We start from the raw sequence: 17,738 nt of genomic DNA, 5'->3' as shown, positions 1-17,738 counted from the left end.
CTGCACTCCAGCACGGGTGACAGAGTAAGACTCCGTCTCTAAAAAAAATAATAATTAAAAAAATTAAAAAATAGCAAATCTGAATTAACTAGACTTCTTAATGAACTCTCTGTGTGGAGTGTGTGTATGTGTGTTTTGAGAAAGACTATCAGAAAATACGGTCACCCTTCGATATCTATGGATTCTGCATCTAAGAATTCAACCAACTGTGGATTTAAATTATTTGGGGAAAAAAAAAGACAAATAGCAACATTAAAAAAATAGTACAGATAAAAAGAATGCAGGATGACAGCTACTTAGATAGCATTTACATTGTATTAGGTATTGTGAGTAATGTAAAGATGATGTAAAGTATAAGGGAGGATCTGCATAGGTTATATACAAATACTATGCCATTTTGTATCAAGCGACTTGAGCATCCTTAGATACTGGTATCTGTGAGGAGTCCTAGATCCCCTATGTACACGAAACTAGGTACATACCACAGTCCATTTTTAGAAAGATTGATTAGTAACTAAAGGATGACTGTACACAGTTCATCAGTTCCAGGCAGCTATAAAAAACCAATCTAGCTGGGTGAGGTGGCTCACGCCTGTAATCCCAGCACTTTGGGGAGGCTGAGGTGGGCAGATCATGAGGTCAGGAGTTGGAGACCAGCCTGACCAACATGGTAAAACCCCATCTCTACTAAAAGTATAAAAATTAGCCGGGTGTAGTGGCGCGCCTGTAATCCCAGCTACTCAGGAGGCTGAGGCAGGAGAATCACTTGAACCCAGGAAGCAGAGGTTGCAGTGAGCCGAAATCACGCCATTGCATTCCTGCCTGGGTGACAGAATAAGACTCGGTCTCAAAAAACAAACAAACCAAAAACAACAACAGAAAAACAGTCTGTGAGCACTGCAGTTCAACAGAAGGTGAGTGCAAATGGAGGCTAGGAGAGAAAAAGAGGTAAACAGGAAAATGAGGGAGAGAGAGAGGGAGTGAAGAATATTTGAGACAAAGGTAAATGATGGGGGAAGAAAAGTGAACAAAGGGAAGTAAAATCAATCACGCTTTTAAGTTTGACATCAGGAAGTTATAGAAAGTAGAAAGTTTTTGGGGTCTGTTTTGAGTCTAGACAGATCTAGTCCTATTTCCTATATATTGTCCACATATGTAGAAATCACTGAATCTAATTCGTCATTTTCATGGTGAGGAAATGGATACCCGGAGAGGATAAGTGACTAAATGGTCTTCGTTACTGTCCTTCTCATAGAGTTATTGCTCAGAAACATTGCAGAGTTCTGGATTATAAAGTAGCAACGATCATTATGCATACACAAATGTATTTAAGAAATATCCTCACACTGAGGTTGAAACAGGTTTATGCTGCTTATACATTTAGTTGTTATTATAATAGAAGATAAAATTATACAGAACCCTTTTTTTTTTTTTTTAAGACAGAGTCTTGCTTTGTTGCCCAGGCTGGAGTGCAGTGGCATGATCTTGGCTCACTGCAACTTCCACCTCCCTGGTTCAAGCAATTCTCCTGCCTCGGCCTTTTGAGTAGCTAGGATTACAGGTGCATGCCACCATGCCCAACTAAGTTTTGTATTTTTAGTAGAGACGGGGTTTCACCGTGTTGGCCAGGCTGGTCTCGAACTCCTAACCTCGTGATCCACCCACCTCAGCCTCCCAAAATGCTGGGATTACAGGCATGAGCCACCGCGTCCGACCAGTTATCCAGAACTCTTTAGTTAACTAGCATTCAAGTTTATGAAGATTTTTGTGTAGATATAATGCTTGTTTCTGCCAAGTAATAAGAATGTTGTAATCTACCATCTTTCTTTTATTCTGGCTTTTAGAAAGCTGTTGAGGTAAATAAGCTAAGTTTAATGCTCAAAGATAGTGTATTCCTCAGAACACACACATTTTATTTTCCATAGGTTTATTTTTCTTTATCCATTCTAATTTAACTTTTTGTAAAATGCCACAGTCCATTTTTAGAAAGATTAAGGGATGTATCATTATTGTAGATAAGTTTCTAGGTTTCTTTCAAACTTGATATACCTATCTAATATAAGAGTTCAGATGCTTTTTCCTTTTATTTTTCACTTTTTATGCAGCCCACTGTGATTTCTAGAATTTTTATTTTCAGCTTCTGAACCCCAGAATTCCTGAAGATGATTAACGACCTCCGACTATACCAACAATTTGGAAGTTTTTTAAAGTAAAGAATCGTCTTGTAATGTGAACGATGTCTCCCTAATTTATGTATTTTCAGTTTGCATTTTCATGAAGTGCTCAAAATGGGACACGTGAAATTCTGAGCGCAGTAGTAAGAAACATGGGAGAGTGGTAGGTAGATTGCCTTCCTGACCATGTGACAGAGTAAAAACACATCACATGCATTTTTTTTTTTTTTTTTTTGAGATGGAGTTTCACTCTTATTGTCCAGGCTGGAGTGCAATGGCTCCATGTTGGCTCACCACAACCTCCACCTCCTGGGTTCAAGCGATTCTCCTACCTCAGCCTCCCAACTAGCTGGGATTACAGGCATGCACCACCACGCCAGCTAATTTTGTGTTTTTAGTAGAGACAGGGTTTCTGCATGTTGATCAGGCTGGTCTCGAACTCCTGACCTCAGGTGATCTGCTGCCTTGACCTCCCAAAGCGCTGGGACTACAGGCATGAGCTGCCGTGCCCAACCACATCTCATGCATTCTTTTGCAGGCATTTATTGTCACCATATGTCTTTGTTTCTGTATATTCAAGCTAAATCAAGGTGCTATTAGAATCTCGGAAAGCTGCCACTGACCACAGTCAGAACTTGCAGTTTCTTTAGTTAGAATTGCCACAGGACCATTGCTCAAGACTTCCAGATCTAACCTAGCCATATCCAATTCATCATTAGAATATTTAAATCATAAATACTGAACAACCAGTATTTTAACAATTTATTGCAAAGCGCTACTAATAATATTAAAGAAAAGTTTGAAAAAAAAGACATTTTACTTTGTGCCAGGCATGGTTCTAAGCATGGTTCTACATCTTAACTTCCTGTCCCTGTCTACATATTTTCCCTTATGTGTAGCCTTAGTTTACATTACTATTTTGTATTCTTTTCTGTTTTAAAATATAAACTGTTTCCTGTTCTTTTACATAATTATTTAATTTTTTGGTAGCTGCATAGTGTTTTCTCATGTTAATGTATTTTAGTTTACTAAATCATAACTTTATTTTTATGTAATTTGTGAACAATATATTTAAAGAAATAAAACTCTTATGATACAGGTTAATCTCTTTCTCACTCATTCTTAATCTTTGCTTTACCAACCTACCCTTAAAGATAGCTGGAAGTGGAAATGCCTCTCCAGTGGTTTGTCCATTGGAATTGGGCTTCTGTTTATCTTGAGCTGCCAACATTTAGCCCAGCCACTTGGGGTGGTCTGTTATCCTTTGTCTCCCCAGGCCATTTAAGCTTATCCAGGAAATGCTTTAGTTTGCCTTTTTTTTTCCTTCCTGTTAACCATTTATTGAGATATGATTTACATACTACATAGTTCATCCATTTAAAGTGTACTCATTTTCCCTCTTTTGTTGTTGTTGAGGCAGAGTCTCGTTCTGTCCCCCAGGCTGGAGTGCGGCAATGTGATCATCGCTCACTGTAACCTTTAACTACTAGACTCAGGCAATTCTCCTGCCTCACCATCCTGAGCAGCTAGGGCTACCAGCATGTACCACCATGCCCAGCTAATGTTTTAAAAATTTTTTGTGGAGGTGACGATCTTGCTATATTGCCCCGGCCACTCTTGAACTCCTGGCCTCAAGTGATCCTCCTGCCTTAACCTCCCAAAGCACTAGGATTACAGACATGAGCCACCATGCCTGGCCTCATTTCCCTTTTTAATCTGATTTCTGAGCTTCCTGTTCTCTTTCAGTGAATGTCATGAGAACGAAAACTGATGAGTAAAGTATCTTGCCATAGAAAACATGACTTTCCTCTCCAAATAGTAGACCAAACTTTTCCATTTTACTTTCTACTGTTTTTCTTCTCCTGCCTATTTAATGGCATTACTTGGCATTTGCTGTGACTTGAGTTTCATCAAATATGTATTTACTTCCCTGGTTTTAATGCTAATAGCAACACCATGAGATAGTGGTTTAAGGCCATGAGAAGTATTTTTTTTAATTGTTTCCTTTGAAAGCCCACGTTCTTTCCTTTGAACAGAATACTTTGAACAAAATTTAAATCGTGTTCAGAAGAGAGGTTTAGAGGTTTTTTCCTTCATAAATTCAACACATTTACAAAATATCCATTTCACGTTCCTCTTCAGTGACTTAATCTGTTTTGTGTTGCATTTCAGAATACCGTAGACTGGGCAATTAATAAACAGTAGAGGTTTTTTTTGGCTCCTACTTCTGGAGCCTGGAAAGTTCAAGGTGGAGGGGCTACATCGGATGAGGGCCATCTTGCTGCATCATAAAATGGCAGAAGGAATCACACAGTGAGGCAGCACTTGTGACAGAGATGGGAAAGGAGGTTCAACTCATCTACTCATCCTTTTATCAGGAACCCTCTCCTGTGATAATATAGCATTAACCCATTCATGAAGGGAGAGCCCTCCTCTTGAGCTGATCACCTTTTTCTTTTTTTTTTTTTTCTTTTGAGACAGAATCTTGCTCTGTCACCCAGGCTGGAGTGCAGTGGTACGATCTCAGCTCACTTCAACCTCCGCCTTCCAGGCTCAAGCAATTCTCCTGCCTCAGCCTCCCAAAAATCTGGGACTTCAGGTACATGCCACTGTGCCCGGCTAATTTTTGTATTTTTAGTGGAGGCGGGGTTTTGCCATGTTAGGCTGGTTATGAACTCCTGACCTCCGGTGATCTACCTTCCTCGACCTCCCAAAGTGCTGGGATTACAGGTGTGAGCCACTGTGCGAGCCTTGTCACCTCATAAAGGTCCTACCTCTCAACACTTGCATTGGGGATTTAGTTTTTAACATGTGAGCTTTGGGGGACACATTCCAACCATAGCAGTGGCAAAAAAAAAAAAAAAAAAAAAAGTAACCCCAGCAAAACAACAATACCACCACCGATAAAAATCAAATCTAGGCCTGGGTGCAGTGGCTCACACCTGTAATCCTAGCACTCGGGGAAGCTGAGGTGGGCAGATCTCTTGAGCTCAGAAGTTCAGACCAGCCTGGCCAACATGGCAAAACCCTGTCTGGACAAAAAATACAAAAATTAGCCAAGCATTGGGGCTCAACCTGTAGTCCCAGCTACTTGGGAGGCTGAGGTGGGAGGATCCCTTGAGATCTACCTCAGCAGTAGCAGTGAACCAAGATCACACCACTGCACTGCAACCTGGGTGACAGAGGGAGACCCTGTCTCCACACACACACACAAAAAAAACTAATGAAAAAAAGAAGTAAACAGGCAAATAAAAAGAAACTAAAAGAGAATCTTAATTAGATTGGAGGGGATCTTCGGGTGATTAAATACTGAAGGATACTGAAAGTAGGGGCACAAATTGTATTTGGGGACATCTTAACCCTGTATGGGTTGATAGACCTTTCAAGTCTGTCTGCTAGAAAATTCCCTCAGTCCTATTTCAGAGAAAGTCTGGGCTGACTTGACAGGACTGATCGGTTTTATCAGTGACACATCTTATCATTAAACAGTGCAAGAGTTAATGGTAGGTTAGTAAGCACTCAGTAAAGTTTGGTGAATGTGTACATACAGGACTAGATCTCTCCTCCCTGTAATCCACTCTAAATAAATACTTTAGTCTGGTTACAAAATACTGAATACTATACTGAAGACTTTTGTACAGCTGATCATTTGGATTTACATTTGGGTAATTTTATCATTGCGTCTCATGCTTCATTATTCTTTCAGCTATTCCCTTCAGCAAGCTCAAGCTTTTTATACGTTTCCATTTCAACAAATGATGGCTGAAGCTCCTAATATGGCAGTTGTGAATGAACAGCAAATGCCAGAAGAAGTTCCAGCCCCAGCTCCTGCTCAGGAACCAGTGCAAGGTAGTTTCACCATGAGAGCTTAGAAAATTCAACATCGGATCAGCCAGCTTATTTAAGAAAGGGTTTCATGGTGAATTTTAGCTCTATTTTAGTGTTAAAAAGTCAAATCCACTTTTTAAGTACTTAGTATGTGCTAAGCACTGATAGGTTCTGGGGAATAAAAGAACATGGATCCTGCCCAAAAATATCTCATAATCTAATAGAGAACAGTAATAAGTAAATACACGTTACAGCTCAGCACAGTTCATAGTGAAGAGGGGCATAGAATGAATGCCCTGAAAGCTTATGGGGTTGGCCTCTTCTAACTCAGACTGACGGCTCAGAGGCCGCTTCTTGGAGCAGAGAAATAACACCAGGGCTCTGAAACTCTAACAGTGCGGAGGCTTCATCCCCATGAAGATGAGAGTAGGGAAGTGTCCAGGCTGAGGGGGCTACACAGGCCGGGTACGGACACACACAAGCATGGCACGGCCAGAAACAGAGCAATTCTGTGTCCTTGGAGTCTGGGATGTAACAAGGAAATAGTGAGAGATGAGGCCAGATGGGAACAGTTGAAGCTTGTTTTTTATCCCGAAGAATTTATATTCTATCATGAAGGCAATAGGGAGCTGTTGAGAGAATGTAAGCAAGGGATGACTTGACTTGATTGGTGCTTTACAAATTAGTCTGGAAATACTAGAGAGGATAGATTGGTTGGTAGACAACAAGTTAGAACTTGGAGGCAGGCCGGGCACAGTGACTCACACCTGTAATCCCTGCATTTTGGAAGGCTGAGGTCAGGAGCTCATGACCAGCCTGGCCAACATGGCAAAACCCCGCCTCCGCTGAAAATATACAAATTAGCCGGGCGTGGTGGTGCATGCCTGTAATTCCAGCTACTGGGGAGGCTGAGGCACGAGAATTGCTTGAATCCTAGAGGCAGAGGCTGAGAGGCTGCAGTGAGCCAAGATCGCACCGCTGCTCTCCAGCCTGGGCAATAGTGTGAGACTCTTGTCTCAAAACAAAAACAAACAAACAAAAAACCTCAGAGGCAATGAGTGGATTAGATGGATTAGAGACACTGTTTGAATAATCTAAGGGAGTACTGAGGAGGACCTGAAGGGGTGGAGAGTTAGGAAACACTTAGGAGGTAGAATTACCTAGCCATGGCTAATGGGTTTCATGTGGTTGGGGGTAGCATGGCAGGGTAGTGGGGGAGAAAGGGGAGTCCAGAAGTAACTGCCAGGTTTCTGGCATAGGCATTTGGTTGAGGAGGTGCCATTCACCAAGACAGAGAATTAGAAGAAAATCATAGATTCCGGGGGCGGGAGAGTGGATGGAGAGAAGTTAGTGATTTTCTCCAGTGTAACAGTATTTGTATGAGAAATGTGCTCAGGGTTTCGGTTTACTAATTGCAGGAACACATCTAATAACTCTGCCTCCGCATTAGACTTCCCCAGCTACATGCCAATCATGGTGGATCCGTTGGCATAGGGAGTGGCTAAGGCAATGTGAGGCAGAAGAGAGGAGGGACTGACTGCCTGTATCCTGCCAGGCTTGACTGGGGGAAATGCCAAAGAGGAGTAGAGTCGGGTAGAGGCCTGAGTAGTTAGGAGAAATGTTAAATAATTAAGGGTAAGAAAACCAGGGCTTCCTGCTGCGCAACTATAGGTCAGTGGTTTTCAATCAAGGGTGATTTTGCCCTCCCAAGGGACATTTGACATTGTCTGAAGACACTTTTGATGATAAAGACTGGCAGGGTACTACTAGCATCTAGTGGGTAGAGATCAAGGGTGCTATTAAACGTTCTGTAATGTGCAGGACAGCCACCCACAACAAAAAATTGTGCAGCCTGAAATGTCAGTAGTGTGGAGGTTGAGAAACTGCTTTAGGTCCTGAGGTCGGATCCCTCCTCCTGCCTTTTGAAAAATACTGCCAACCCAGAGATGTCATCCTGAGCACCCCTAAATTTCTTTCTTCAACTATGTATGGAACAGAATATACCTCATCTCTAAAACAAGCCCACAAGCCATTTGTGTTTTTCTTTCTGTTTTTTTTTTTTTTTTGGTGACAGAGCCTTGCTCTGTTGTCCAGGCTGGAGTGCAGAGGCATGATCTCAGCTCACTGCAGCCTCCACCTCCTGCGTTCAAGCAATTCTCCTGCGTTCAAGCAGTTCTCCTGCCTCAGTTTCCCGAGTAGTTGGGATTACAGTGCACACCACCATGCCTGGCTAATATTTTTATAGTTTTAGTAGAGACGAGGGTTTCACCATGTTGGCCAGGCTGGTTTCGAACTCCTGACCTCAGGTGATCTGCCTGCCTTGGCCTCCCAAATTGCCCTCCCAAAGTGCTGGGATTATAGACATAAGCCACCATACCTGGCCCATTTGTGGTTTTCTACTGGGGAAATTGAGTTAAAATGTTTCCCTTCCTTCCTGTTTCTCTATTTTTCTGTTCTTGTTTGCTTATTTATGTATTTACATTTAGAATTTATATAAAATGATACATAGAAACTTTGTATCCCTGAGAAGGTTAAGATGCCAAGTAATGCTGTGTAGAAAATAATAGTTTATGATTATTCTTCCCACAAACAGCTAGCAGGGGAAGGAAAGTAGGCATGGGGGATTGCGTGAACCCAGTTCTAGGGTGAAAGACGGGGAGGATAGTGCAGAGGGGACTGATGTTGGGACTGTAAGAGTTTAATTTTGGGGAGACAGGTACAAAAGGTGCTTATTGGGTAACTCTTCTGGGAAAGCTGCTAAAGTTTCTAAGTTAAGATTTTCTGCATTTCTGGAAATTGTGTTTCAGAGGCTCCAAAAGGAAGAAAAAGAAAACCCAGAACAACAGAACCAAAAAAACCAGTGGAACCCAAAAAACCCGCTGAGTCAAAAAAATCTGGCAAGTCTGCAAAATCAAAAGAAAAACAAGAAAAAATTACAGACACATTTAAAGTAAAAAGAAAAGTAGACCGTTTTAATGGTATTTCAGAAGCTGAACTTCTGACCAAGACTCTCCCCGATATTTTGACCTTCAATCTGGACATTGTCATTGTAAGATCTTTGTCCTCGTTGGATTTTATAAGTAGTATTGGGGGATTAGCTTTACTTAACAGTTGTCCTTGCAAATAGCATTTTGCTGAAAAGGACCATTTCTAAGAATCCTTTTGGTGGTAAATGGTGTCACCTGCATGAGTTTGTGTTATATGGGAGTGTTTAAGAGGGTGGGCTCCAAATGTAGGCTGTCTGGGTTCAAATCCTGTCACAAGTATAATCTTGGATAAGCCTTATTAACTTTCTGAACACCGGTTTTCTCACTGATAAACCAAGGGTGATAATACCACCCCCTTATAGGGTTGCAAGTAAATGAGATAATCCATGTGAATCACTTCGACTGAATACCTGTGGAGACTTCATAAATGGTAGCACAGATTTTAAGCTCTTATTTTTGTCAGTAACTGTAAGGAACATCAGCATGTGAATAATTGTGTAGGTGATGTGGAGCGAGCTTGTTGAAAGCTGAGAACCAGAATTGTGGCTGGACATGGGCTCAGATTGATTGATTGTTCCAGGACCTCTCTTTCCAGACTCAAAGCAGCCCAGTTGGTGAGGGCGAGAGGCCTGGGATCATGAAGGAGTCAAACTGGTTTTTTAAAATAACAGCAAAACTTTTAAAATAAAGAAAATCTCTTTCCCATGTATGAAATACTTTGTTCAGATCAAGAGTAGTGATTGGTAAATGATATTGCTTATGATGCTCAATTAAATTTGTATTTTAATCAACTCAATTTTGTCCACCACTCCTCCATAGAAACCCTAAGGCTTAGGTCCTACTTTTTAAGATGAAACGTCTAATTGTTTTGTTTTATAGATTGGCATAAACCCGGGACTAATGGCTGCTTACAAAGGGCATCATTACCCTGGACCTGGAAACCATTTTTGTAAGTGGTTACCTTTTAAATTAATTTACTTTTAAATTAGATACCTTTTTAACAGGTTTTTTCAAAAAAACCAATTGTGTTTTTAAAAAGAAAGAGACTGTAAATACACATTCATGTTTCATATTCTGTGTATGCGTCTGTACATGAAAATAAGAGGGTTTGAAATGATATGTCACTGTTAACATTTTAGTCTGAGAGTGGAGGGACATGAATAAGAGTACTTTCTCTTTTGTTTGAATTGTTTCTAATGAGTTGTACTACCTTTTTTTTTTTTTTTTGAGATGGAATTTTGCTGTTGTGCAGGCTGGAGTGCAATGGCGCAATCTCTGCTCACCGCAGCGTCCGCCTCCCAGGTTCAAGTGATTCTCCTGCCTCAGCCTCCCTAGTAGCTGGGATTACAGGCATGTGCCACCACGCCTGGTTAATTTTGTGTTTTTAGTAGAGATGGGGTGTCTCCATGTTGGTCAGGCTGGTCTCGAACTGCCAACCTCAGGTGATCTGCCCACCTCAGCCTCCCAAAGTGCTGGGATTACAGCCGTGAGCTACAACGCCCGGTCAAGTTGTATTACTTTTTAAAAATGATTTTTTAAAAAAATTGTTATCTATAGACATAGGAACGATAGTATAGTACATCTCTGTGGCAACGCAGACATAATACTAACATTTCCAGATTTCTGCTGATTATTTTCTAGGAAAGCATAAAATAGTAGTAAAGACTTATATTTTTAGAGTAAGTTTTACAACGAAGTGTTGGCGGGATCTGATGGCTCACGCCTGTAATCCCAACACTTTGGGAGGCCAAAGCAGGAGGATCACTTGAGGCCAGGAGTTTGAGACTAGCCTGTACAACATAGCAAGATCTCATTTCTACAAAAAATAAGGTAGAGGTTGTGGTGCACACCTGTAGTTCCAGCTACTACAGAGGCTGGATTGGGAAGATTGCTTGAGCCTGAGAGGTAGAGGCTGCAGTGAGCCACAATTACTCCACTGCACTCCAGCCTCGGTGACAGAACTAGACCCTGTATCAAAAAAACAAGAAAACAAACAAACAAAAAACAAGCGTAACTACTGTTGCATTACTTTCTCTATATAAGTTGTCTTGTATGTAAATCATCTCACCTTATACCGCCTAATAGATCAGTGTATACAATATACCCTAAGGAAATACTAATTGATTATCTAACGGTAACATTCAGAACATTTAGGGCAACTGACAGTAATGTGGTTTTGGAACTAATAATAACATTGTTCCTATAAAAAATTCCTTTTTTAGGGAAGTTTGGACTTTTAAATTTCTTCACCGTCAAGGTGTTTGTTGTTAGTCTATTGCTGTATATTTATGTGTGAGGTGGTGGTATCACCAATTGTAAAGCAAAATAGTCTCAAAGTTTCCTAAACTGAGTTGCTATATATTCTTGGGCAAGCATTTGCCTCAACCCCCTGTGAAAAGGAGATAATAATAGTATCTTGCAAGATAATTATGATGATTAAATCCAGGCGCGGTGGCTCACACCTGTAATCCCAGCAGTTTTGGAGGCTGAAGTGAGAAGATCACTTGAGCCCAGGAGTTCAAGACCAGCCTGGGCAACATGGTGAAACCCTGTCTCTACAAAAAATACGAAAATTAGCTGAGCATGGTGGTGTGCACCTGGGGTCCCAGCCACTCAGGAGGCTGAGGTGGGAGGATTGCTTGAGCCTCGGTGGTCGAGGCTGCACTGAGCCATGATTGTGCCACTATACTCTAGCCTCTAGCCTGGGTGACAGAGCGAGACCCTGTCTAAAAAAAAAAAATAACTGAATTTTCATTTCACAGGGAAGTGTTTGTTTATGTCAGGGCTCAGCGAGGTCCAGCTGAACCATATGGATGATCATACTTTACCAGGGAAGTATGGTATTGGATTTACCAACATGGTGGAAAGGACGACGCCTGGCAGCAAAGATCTCTCCAGGTAAGTACACAGCATTTGTTTTTATGGGTTGGAACCTTGACTAGGCTGGTCCCCCAAATATTCTAGGAACATCATATGTGTCTAGTTCAAGCTGAGCTCAACAAATGTGCGATACAATCTTTCATTGAAAGCTGTCTGAATCTAGCGTATTAAAAATATTGCCATATTTGTATTTTTGACTACTTTTTAATTCAATTTTAGTAAAGAATTTCGTGAAGGAGGACGTATTCTAGTACAGAAATTACAGAAATATCAGCCACGAATAGCAGTGTTTAATGGAAAATGTAAGATTTACTTTTAAATTTTATTTTTTTTCTTTGCTAACATTATGGGCAATGTAAATATGTTTGTATTTCATTTTAGGTATTTATGAAATTTTTAGTAAAGAAGTTTTTGGAGTAAAGGTTAAGAACTTGGAATTTGGGCTTCAGCCCCATAAGATTCCAGACACAGAAACTGTAAGTCCCTAAAATTGAGTTTGTAAATCAGTTAAATGTGAATTTTTTTCTAGATAATTTACTTATTTGTCCTATCGTGATTTATGCCATGCAAAACATTTACACTGTATTTTAATATCTATACATCAGCTTTAATAGTTGTAAATTAATTCACATACTATTAGGGTTTATTAGAAAGAAAAACATTTGTCAGCTAAATGTCTTGATGTTGTTATTCAATGAAAATATTGAGAGGAACTGGCTCATATACTACATTCAGAATACATTTAATGGCATGTAGTTGTCAAATTCAAATGGTTTAGCCCTTGTACTCAGTTGTGAAACAAACGTGGAAACGCAGACATGATCCTGATTAGGAAAACTAATTGCCCCATTTATATATCTTAGCTCAACTTCATTTTAGAGCCATATAAATAATAGAACCCAGACAAGCCTCCAGCCAACCTAACTGGTATTCAGTACTGTTGTCTTATACACAAAGTCATCATGAAAGAACAGTGTTTTTCAAACTCTCATCTCTACAGAGCTTCTGCAGGCATTTGGTCCCAATTTTGCTTCTTAAATATGGTTTTAGGTTTTGTTTACAACTTTTAAAAAACAACACAGTGCACAGATTTACATGTTGTATATACAACATTTTAACTGATGGAGAAGCTAATTTGCTGCCAGGTTTTTGTGGAGACCTAAAAATGTTTCTGCCACCTACATATATTTAAACTTCTCCTTTAAAATTTTTTTTTGTTTATAACTTCTTATAAATGTGCAATTGATAACTTTTATTATGCCACCGGTTTTTGCTTAAATGAAGGCCCGCCTTTGTCTACTTGGTTAAAATTGTACAAGTTCAGTACTTCCTGTAGAGTACTGTATCATTCTCTGTTACATGCCATTTGGAGGCTGGGCATGGTGGCTCACGCCTGTAATCCCAGCACTTTGGGAGGCCAAGGCAGGCGGATCACCTGAGGTTAGGAGTTTGAGACCAGCCTGGCCAACATGGTGAAACCCCATCTCCACTGAAAAATACAAAAATTAGCCAGGCATGGTGGCGTGCACTGTAATCCCAGCTATGTAGGAGGCTGAGGCAGGAGAATCGCTTGAACCCAGGAGGCAGCGTATTAGGAGGAGGCTCATTATTTTTTACTTACTGACTTGGTAATAAGTCAGTATTACAAATTCAAACTTAAACACAACTACTTTTATTGATTTTTACATATATTTATATGTAGTTAAGTATCAAGTTGTTAACCCAAATAAAGACAAATACTCTAATCTCAATATGAGTGAATTCAATAGAATTTTAAGATTTCTGAAGTTATAAAATGTTGTGGTTCTAGCTCTGCTATGTTATGCCATCATCCAGTGCAAGATGTGCCCAGTTTCCTCGAGCCCAAGACAAAGTTCATTACTACATAAAACTGAAGGACTTAAGAGATCAGTTGAAAGGCATTGAACGAAATATGGATGTTCAAGAGGTGCAGTATACATTTGACCTACAGCTTGCCCAAGGTACGTTACTGTCCTCATTCCTTTTATTCATTTTGTGTCTATATATACACACACACACATTACAGAAAGTATGTTGTGGATTTAAAAGCAGGAGAAAAGAAAACAATTATATTTGCAGCCACAGTGCTCTGATAATGGATGATTATCACGCACACACAGATGTTATCACACACACTCTGATAATGGACACACACACACACACACACACACACACATATTACAGAAAGTATTTTGTGGATTTAAAAGCAGGAGAAAAGAAAACAATTATATTTGCAGCCAGAATGCTCTGATAATGAATATTAGTCACTGTTAAAATCTCCTTTTACCAAGGTCTTCCCTCTACTCTGGCACTCCTACAGATAATTCACCTTCAGAGTGCCAGAGCAGAGGGATGTAAGAAATATTGTACCCTACCTAATGAATATAAGAGATTTTACAATTCTTATGTGTTTATTTAGTATATGCTATGTTTCAAAGATTAATAGAGACGTATCTCAGTATATATGAACATTCAAGAAAAATAATTGTTCATTATTTCTGAATAAAGCTACTTTCAAAATTGTTGTACAAAATCAGTTTTAAATCCTTTTTACCCTCCTCACAGAGGATGCAAAGAAGATGGCTGTTAAGGAAGAAAAATATGATCCAGGTTATGAGGCAGCATATGGTGGTGCTTACGGAGAAAATCCATGCAACGGTGAACCTTGCGGCTTCTCTTCAAATGGGCTAAGTATGTTTCCCTCCACATGTGTATTCCTTTCAAAGACGGTTTTGCCAGGATTGGGGGGAAGATTCTAATAGAAGGAGAGTAAATGATTGAAGAATGGGAATGGTAATATGAAATTTTATTTAGTGACTAATAGTGAAAAATTGATGGTTATTTCACATTGAATTACACAGACTTTTACAGTGCATTTTCTGTTTGTTTGTTTGTTTTTGAGATGGAGTCTCGCTCTGTCACCCAGGCTGGAGTGCAGTGGCGCCATCTCAGCTCACTGCAAACTCCGCCTCCCGGGTTCACACCATTCTCCTGCCTCAACTTCCCGAGTAGCTGGGACTACAGGCGCCCGCCACCACGCCCAGCTAATTTTTGTTCGTATTTTTAGTAGAGACAGGGTTTCACCGTGTTAGCCAGGATGGTCTCGATCTCCTGACTTTGTGATCCGCCCCGCCTCAGCCTCCCAAAGTGCTGGGATTACAGGCGTGAGCCACTGTGCCTTGCCTACAGTGGTGCCTGGCCTACAGTGCGTTTTCTTTAAGTCATGAACTCTCGGCCATCCTAGTTGCATTTTCCTCCTTTAATAACAAATGAGGATTAATAACAAATGAGTCCTGTATCTGAAAAATAGAACAGAAACTTATAATTGTATTCAGGAAGCTTGCTTAACTATTTTAATAATAATTCTCCTTCACTAGACTGTTAAAATCTCCTACTTTGATCATTTAAAACTTCCAGGTCGGGCATGATGGTTCACAGCTGTAATCCCAGCACTTTGAGAGGCTGAGGTGGGTGGATCATTTGAGGTCAGGAGTTCAAGACCAGCCTGGCCAACATGGTGAAACCCCGTCTCTACTAAAATATACAAAAATTAGCTGGGCATGGTGGCAGGCACCTGTAATCCTAGCTACTTGGGAGGCTGAAGCAAGAGAATCACTCGAACCCGGGAAGCAGAGGCTGTAGTGAGCCAAAATCACCACACTGCACTCCAGCCTGGGTGACAGAGTGAGACACCGTCTCAAAAAGAAAAAAAACTTCCAAAGAAGCTGATGTGGTGGCTCACCCCTGTAATCCCAGTGCTTTGAGAGGCTAAGATGGGAGGATCACTCAAGCCCAGGAGTTTGAGGCTGCAAAGAGCTGTCATCGTGCCACTACATTCCAACCTGGGGGCGACAGAGTGAGACCCAGTCTCTATTTTAAAAAAAGCAAAAATTTCTAAATGGCATAAACTAACTTTGTCTTTCTGGCAGTTGACAGTGTGGAGTTAAGAGGAGAATCAACTTTCAGTGGCATTCCTAATGGGCAGTGGATGACCCAGTCATTTACAGACCAGATTCCTTCCTTTAATAATCACTGTGGAACACAAGAACAGGAAGAAGAAAGTCATGCTTAAGAATGGTGCTTCTCAGCTCTGCTTAAATGCTGCAGTTTTAATGCAGTTGTCAACAAGTAGAACCTCAGTTTGCTAACTGAACTGTTTTATTAGTATTTTACTCTAGTGGTGTAATTGTAATGTAGAACAGTTGTGTGGTAGTATGAACCTTATGAACCTAAGTAGTTTGGAAGAAAAAGTAGGGTTTTTGTATACTAGCTTTTGTATTTGAATTAATCATCATTCCAGCTTTTTATATACTATATTTCATTTATGAAGAAATTGATTTTCTTTTGGGAGTCACTTTTGATCTGTAATTTTAAAATACAAGTCTGAATATTTATAGTTGATTCTTAACTGTGCATAAACCTAGATATACCATCATCCCTTTTATACCTAAGCAGGGCATGCTAATAATAATTACCACTGTCAAAGAGGCAAATGTGTTGATTTTTGTATATGAAGTTAAGCCTCAGTGGAGTCTCATTCGTTAGTTTGTAGTGGTAACTAAGGGTAAACTCAGGGTTCCCTGAGTTATATGCACACTCAGACCTCTTTGCTTTACCAGTGGTGTTTGTGAGTTGCTCGGTAGTAAAAACTGTACCTTACCTGACTGAGCTTTGACCTGCTCAGCCCTGTGTGTTAATCCTCTAGTAGCCAGTAACTACTCTGGGGTGGCAGGTTCCAGAGAATGCAGTAGACCTTTTGCCACTTGTCTATGTTTTACTTAAGACACATAAATATGATAGGGAAGGAACTGTATTTCTCCATTCATATTTATCACCATTCTAGTTTTATCTTCCTTGGCTTTAAGAATGTGCCATGGAAAGTGATAAAAAATGAACTTTTAGGCTAAGCAAAAAGATGCTGGAAATACTTCATAATCTCACTTAAACTGGTGCTTTATGTACATGAGATGTACTAAAATAAGTAATATAGAATTTTTCTTGCTAGGTAAATCCAGTAAGCCAATAATTTTAAAGATTCTTTATCTGCATCGTTGCTGTTTGTTACTATGAATTAAATGAACCTCATGGAAAGGTTGAAGTATATACTTTTGTGATTTTCTAATGAGTTTTCCATGGTGCTACAAATAATCCAGACTACTAGGTCTGGTAGATACTAAAGCTGGGTACTAAGAAATGCCATTTGCATCCTCTCAGTCACTCCTGAATATTCTGATTTCATACATACCCAGGGAGCATGCTGTTTTGTCAATCAATATAAAATATTTAGGAGGTCTCCCCCACCCCCAGGAGGTTATATGATTGCTCTTCTCTATGAGAGAAACAAATTCTTGTTGTGAATCTTAACATGCTTTTTAGCTGTGGCTGTGATGGATTTTATTTTTCCTTAAGTCTAGGTCAAGCTGTGTAAAAGTCATTTATGTTATTTAAATGATATACTGTACTGCTGTTTACATGGACGTTTTGTGCGGGTGCTTTGAAGTGCCTTGCATCAGGGATTAGGAGCAATTAAATTATTTTTTCACGGGACTGTGTAAAGCATGTAACTAGGTATTGCTTTGGTATATAACTATTGTAGCTTTACAATAGATTGTTTTATTTGAATGGGGAAAATACCATTTAAATTATGACAGACATCCACTAGAGATGGGTTTGAGGATTTTCCAAGCATATAATAGTGATGTTTTTCCTAACATGACAGATGAGTAGTAAATGTTGATATATCCTGTACATGACAGTATGAGACTTTTTCATTAAATAATATTGAAAGATTTTAAAATTCATTTGAAAGTCTGATGGCTTTTATAATAAAATATATTAAGAATTGTTA

At 39.9% G+C, this 17,738-nt stretch overlaps 1 protein-coding gene across 2 annotated transcripts in view; it reads left to right on the top strand.

Annotated features, from left to right (window-relative positions):
* LOC105497729 (thymine DNA glycosylase) overlaps positions 1-17,738 on the top strand; it is a 22,528-nt gene extending 4,790 nt beyond the window's left edge. Inside the window, exons 2-10 of one of the 2 annotated variants that reach the window (XM_011769051.3) lie at positions 5,881-6,023; positions 8,810-9,051; positions 9,869-9,938; positions 11,752-11,887; positions 12,089-12,171; positions 12,251-12,345; positions 13,680-13,851; positions 14,456-14,581; positions 15,820-17,738. In XM_011769051.3, the coding sequence (XP_011767353.1) occupies positions 5,881-6,023; positions 8,810-9,051; positions 9,869-9,938; positions 11,752-11,887; positions 12,089-12,171; positions 12,251-12,345; positions 13,680-13,851; positions 14,456-14,581; positions 15,820-15,962 (1,210 nt within the window). In that variant the 3' untranslated portion in view covers positions 15,963-17,738. The remainder of the gene's footprint in view (positions 1-5,880; positions 6,024-8,809; positions 9,052-9,868; positions 9,939-11,751; positions 11,888-12,088; positions 12,172-12,250; positions 12,346-13,679; positions 13,852-14,455; positions 14,582-15,819) is intronic. The other variant, XM_011769052.3, reaches the window with a different exon arrangement.

This window comes from Macaca nemestrina, chromosome 10 (genome assembly GCF_043159975.1).
Source record: "Macaca nemestrina isolate mMacNem1 chromosome 10, mMacNem.hap1, whole genome shotgun sequence".
Taxonomy (NCBI): domain Eukaryota; kingdom Metazoa; phylum Chordata; class Mammalia; order Primates; family Cercopithecidae; genus Macaca; species Macaca nemestrina.
This window is presented reverse-complemented; position numbering and strand designations above follow the sequence as displayed.